The 6,000-nt window shown below is 40.5% G+C and overlaps 1 protein-coding gene across 1 annotated transcript in view; it reads right to left on the reverse strand.

Moving 5' to 3' along the window:
- LOC114648075 (14-3-3 protein beta/alpha-1-like) overlaps positions 1–4,655 on the reverse strand; it is a 42,360-nt gene extending 37,705 nt beyond the window's left edge. The window contains exons 1-2 of the mRNA XM_028796880.2: positions 4,533–4,655; positions 2,837–3,264 (exon numbers count right to left, since the gene is read on the reverse strand). Of these exons, the coding sequence (XP_028652713.1) occupies positions 2,837–3,130 (294 nt within the window). The 5' untranslated portion in view covers positions 3,131–3,264; positions 4,533–4,655. The remainder of the gene's footprint in view (positions 1–2,836; positions 3,265–4,532) is intronic.
- Positions 4,656–6,000: the final 1,345 nt, after the last annotated feature.

The raw sequence follows: 6,000 nt of genomic DNA on the forward strand, positions 1-6,000 counted from the left end.
TTCTTGGCCATCATTACAAACCATATGGGTTGAGTAACATTACACTAATTAATATATATTATAGTTGGAGTATTCCTTTCAACATTTTCAGCAGTAAACTGATTAAACTGGTCTATATGGAAAAGTATATTTCAAAATGGTTTACTGGTGGCAGTAAATTTCAAACCTAAAGGTGGATTTAAAATGAAAAAAACTGAATGAGAGAAGAAAACAGTTTACTGCAACTGCATTTCATCCAGTAATCATTCTACATTAAATTGCTGGTAAAAATGTGGTATGATCTCCAACTCAGCTACACTAAGACAACTAATCTACTTAAACTAATAACACTGCTAATTGTTTGTCAATACTGAGCATATATAGATTAAACATTGACAGTTCAAGCTGGAAAAAAAATTTGAACACATGTGATGGTGGTTATTGTTGCAAAGGAATGTCCTAAGCAGTTCCAGCAGCTGCAATTCAGACTTGCACAATGGTTTGGAGTTCAGTTTATACATTTCTCAAATTCCTTGTGTTAAGAAGCTCTTTTCCGTTAAGACAGCATCTTAAGTCAAGACCTAGACTTTGGCTTCTAAAAGTAGATATCCTGTATTTTGGGATGGCACTCTTTTGCTCCTGTGGTTCAAGTCATCATCATGGTGCATCATCCAACTTCTATTAAGGGTCATGTAATAGACTGCTACACAACATGTTTCTGTAAATTTGACTGGTCCAATTTTAAAATTCATGGCACCCTTTATGAAACCAGGCTGCCTAAGTCCAGAGTAAACAAAGCAGTCCCAAACCATGATGCTACCTTCACCACATTTCACAGCTGGGATAGGATCTTCATGTAAAAGTACTTCTTCCTCTCCAAAGTATACAGTAACACCCACATTTGTACCACAGAAAGCAACTTCTCTTCCATATTCACAACATTATTCCAGGAAGACTTTGGAATATCCAGAAAGCCATTTGCAAACTTGAGACATGCACCTTTTCATTTGTAGGGTGGTGGTTTCCTTCCATGAACACCACTTCTTATAATGCTAACAGCAGAAACTAACAAGTTCAAAAGATTTCTATAGGTCTTTTGCCAGTACCTGAGGCTTCTGTTCCATTTCCTTTGGTAATGCACTCTGCTATCTTAACCATGATCATTGCAGAACTCCTGGAGTATGAAGCACCAGTACTGAATTTTTTCTGGTTGCACACAAATTGTCTTATTGTGGATTGAAAGCCACCCAATATTTTGCAGCATTTTCCAGCTTTATGCATCTCTACAATCTCTAATAAGGTTGTCAAATAATATTTTAGACTGGAGTTTGACTGACAAGAACTAATCCATCTTGAAATATACAGACCAACAGTAACCAAACATTGTGTGTATTTTTATAAACAATTCTAATTTTATTGATTGGAACATGTGACACCAGTTTGCTTTAGGAAGAAGTCATCCTACAGACTGACAAATTCAACAATAGGAAACATTGACTTGAATAACAAACGCATTGTACAAATCGATGAGCCAAGAAAGGGATAAACAAATTTCAGTGCATGATTATAACACAAGAGAACCCAATAAGCATGTGATCTGTCCAAAGTTTCTCACAATGGAAATATGTAACGTAATACTACGTTATTCAGAAGTAAAAGATCAATGCATCGAGACATTTACTAGGACAAGCCACTGGCACAACACTTACTAAATACCACCAAGAGATAAACCAATGATCTCCCAAACCACCCCAACTCATGCATGTGTATATATGAACCCAAACATACACACCCCACTATAGAATTTATAAGCACAGTAACGAAGCATGAAATTTAAAAACAAACTTCCATTCTGTTGCACTCTTAGCCAAAATAATAACAGTCCCAATGGAGCAATGAAAATATGGCATTTATTACTCAATGAACTTTAATGCTTTGCATACGAATATCTAAGTGGCACATCAGCCAGATCGACAGCAAGATACAACACTGACCCGAGACTGCTATTAGAGATCTGGCAGTCCACGATCATAAACAGGCAATTAAAAGTCAAAGTCCACCAACGTGTGGCATTCCACTGCAGAATCCTGTCCAATATTTAAATTGCACTTGACAATCAGTTTATCAAATATTCATATACAAACATACAGAGTATAGAGTGCTCAAAGAATATGACTGAAGACATTTCCAGAAGGGACGGCTAACATTGCCTTGAACAAAATGAGTACCAGCAAGTCATCACTGCAGCCAACCTCTCACCTAAAAGATAAACTAAGTCCTAATATAACCAAACTCACCACTGCAGCATTCAGTTTCTGCTATTCAGTTGACCTGAACCCAAACACTCCCTCAAAGGTTAAAACCAAATTTGCACTGCTTTTTTTTTTTGGGAACTTGCACTCTCAAGGACTAATGGAGAGGGAGGGGAGAGAGAAAAAAAAACCCAAACAAACCTGCCGAGAAGCACTGTATATATCCTCAAGCCAAACAGAGAATTTTACCTCCAATTATAATCAGGAATATGAAATATCACCAGACAACCAGAGTATCGTAAATCAGTGCACATTAAATGAACACTAAAACTTCACTGCTATCTATGCACGTTTAACATATTTTTACTAGTAAACTATGAAAAACTATTTTTGTAAGGGCCTTTGAAAATTACATTCCTTGTATTAGAGACGTTCAAAGTTTCCTCTTTACCTGATCCAAATAGCCACGGATGTAAAAGGTCGACAATGGCTTTGCTCCAAAGTATTATGGAAACGCAAAGGGAGGCGAAACTTGTTTCCTCAGCATGGTCACATTTTACTGCTAGACGCATTATATACTTATATGACGCTACACCCCGTCTTACCAGCACGTCGTTGCAGATATCCCTCAGTTCCACCTCCACCTTCTCCCGATACTGCTTGACCAATTCACGTTTCTTGTCGTCCCCTTCAGTCTTCTGTTCGATGCTTGAGATGACCCTCCAGGCCGACCTACGTGCACCCACCACGTTCTTATAAGCGACAGAGAGCAGGTTCCTCTCTTCGTTGGACAATTCAGTACCTTGCTCTGTTACGCTTTTCATGGCGGCAGCCATGTCATCGTAGCGCTCTGCCTGCTCGGCCAGTTTGGCTTTCTGGATCATCTCGGTTTTTTCCATTGTCACTGAATTATTCTCGTTTTAAATAAACAGTCTGTAACTGGTACAGGTCAGGAGAGGCAAGTATGGTATCCTCGGAAAATCAGGTGTAAAATCTACTAGGGAGGAGCAGAGGAAATCTCGACCTTCAATGCCTGAAAAATAAAGGAAAAAAAAAATCTCACACCACGTTAAAGCATGAGCGATGTACATTTTCAATAGGCTGTTGATGAGCGTCTCCCGCCGATTTGCGCAAGTAAGCTGCACCGGGACGGGGTAGTCAGTCACTAAGCATCGCCAGCCAGTCAAGCAACATTCTCCTCAGCTGTTCTTACGACCACAACGCTACAGAAAGCGGGGAAGTGCGGCATTCAAAAATGAGGGGAAATCCATCTAGAGTTGCGGTCAGGTACACATTACCTGTCCAAGAGCCATGTTTAACGCTAAAATTAAGGACAAATCCAATTACATAATCGTGTTGAAAATGTATCGCACAACATGAGCCGGACAAACACTTTGGCTACATGCCATTAATGTACTATCAAATGAATGTACTGCGCCAAGCGCCAGTAATTTACAACATACATGAAGCGGAAAGGTGTGGCTCAAGTAAACCTTGAGGACAGGTGCTTAGACAGGGACGCACCCTCTTGCGTCTGCTTGGTAAAATCATTACACCCCAGCAAACAATTGTCTTATAAAACTGAACACCGCTGTTACGTTACACGGATATAATTAATATGCAACCAACAAGAGTCGGGGTCCAACCTACCTGGCCGCAGTCGGTGCCCCATTGTTTTCTCATCAGCAAGCACCATCAAGAAAAGTCAACTACTAAGGAGCGCATTAAAACGTACAAAAACGAAATACGCTTAAAAAGACTATCGATACATAACCACACAAGAAAAAACTAAGGCGTCCTCCACAACAGTGTTTCTTGCGTCCAACCACTGCGCATAAGAGAACACAATCGGTTATCGCTCTCTACTCTGAAACGCCCAAATGGACCTGTAGACACCAGTTTCCTACATACACAAATTAATATATACATATGCAGACCAACGATACACGTACAGAAAATGGCGGCTTAGCTGACCTACCGATGAGCAAATTCCACAGACTTTATGACAAAATGGATGCGCCTATAAAACCTGCTGAACACCGAGGTCGAAAAGCAAAACTTATGGGTTAAATAAAACAAAGCGAAGTAGACAAACATGCCGACATACCGCTTATCAATTTGTTTGAATTTATCAAAATGAAAGAAAAACCTTTCATCTAAAGCCCTTCACACATCTATCGTTTCATTCACTTTTATTATCCCTGCATATATCTTTCCATAAAGTAATAACATAGGAATGACTGCAACGACACCCAGGAAAAAAAAAAAAAAAAGAAATGTACAATTTGAAATAACACTCACCGTATCTCCACTCAGCTTCTCCAAACTGAACCGCTTTGTGGGATGTGTAAAGGAAAAAGAAAAGAACCCTCCCTTCTCAACCGCCCTTGTCACATTTACAGAGGCGTAACCAAACTCTCGTGACAACCAATGAAATTCTGTATTAACTAACGGACGCGCCCGTTCTTTGACATTTTCAACAAATCGCAGTAGAGCGCGGGGAGAAGAGGCGGGATTCGAGTGGGCAGTTTTTCTGGGAGCAGGCTGCGGCTGGGGCCACGGGGTTTCTTCCAATTAGAGCAAGGGAGAAGACGTCACTATTGCCATGGTAACCGTGCCCCATACCATCTTTCTCTGTCAGCCTTCGGTAGCAAGTGAGACGCGGGCGTGGTGCTTGGTTAAGATTCGGCCAAGTCAGAAGTCAGGACAGCGTTTTAGAAATACAGTACTGCTAGCAAAAGCTGATGTAATAAAAAATTAGGGGGGCGGTCAATGATTTCTTCGCTGTAATGCAGTGTTCATCTTTATTATGTTCGCTTAAGAAAAATAGTGCAGTGATTTCCAAAAATCTGTGTAACATAAATATTCAGTTAAGCTTACTAAAAGCCCGGTATATTCAAAACGAACAGTAATTTAAAAGCACAAAATGCTGTTTTATGTTGATTACCGTTTCAAAGGTGTGTTCTTGCCTTGTGCTCTCGATGAAGCACTAGCCTATAATGAACATGAAAGAATAATCGATAGCTAAATCGGATGCGCAGTTTAAACATACCATACCTTTTTCTAAGCCTTTTTAATCCTGAGCAGGGCTGTGTAGAGGCTGGAACTTCTCACAGGAAGCAAAGGACACATGGCAGGTACAAACCCTGGAATGTGCACAAGTCCATCACATGATGAACACACACACACGTGCCTGTCTTATTGTCACTGATACACCTAGCCTGCATGGGCTGTGGGTGGAAACTGGTGCACCTGGAAGAAACCCACACAGACACTGGGAGAACATGCAAACTCCACATATGGATGACCCAGGAAGTGAACTCTGGCCTCCTTAATTGTTGCTATGTTGCATTCAAAGTGGAATTAGGCTGTTGTGTTTGATCAGAACTAAAATATTGACTTTGGTATCATACCAGTTTTCAGACCTCAGTACCTGTACCAAATGGTTCAGAAACAAAAAACTGATAACTCCAAACCCCTTACATCAGCCTCCCTGGTATTCTGTACCATTGTGCCGCACTATGCATCACTTACCTATTAATATCCCTGAAGTCCTGATTGCGTTGAAGTAATATGTGGTGGTGGGGGGGGGGGGCTTGGGGGGACGGGTTGGATGTAATATACAGTAGTAAAACATGCCTTGAAAAGTATTACATTAAGCTACTCATTTGTGGGTAGAGAGGCATTTTTGGGGCCCTACCTACACAAAAAACTAAGCGTGCTATACACATCAACCTCAATAGCTCAGAGTCACATAGAGTAAAGTAAA

The sequence above is a fragment of the Erpetoichthys calabaricus genome, chromosome 3 (genome assembly GCF_900747795.2).
Source record: "Erpetoichthys calabaricus chromosome 3, fErpCal1.3, whole genome shotgun sequence".
Taxonomy (NCBI): Eukaryota; Metazoa; Chordata; class Cladistia; order Polypteriformes; family Polypteridae; genus Erpetoichthys; species Erpetoichthys calabaricus.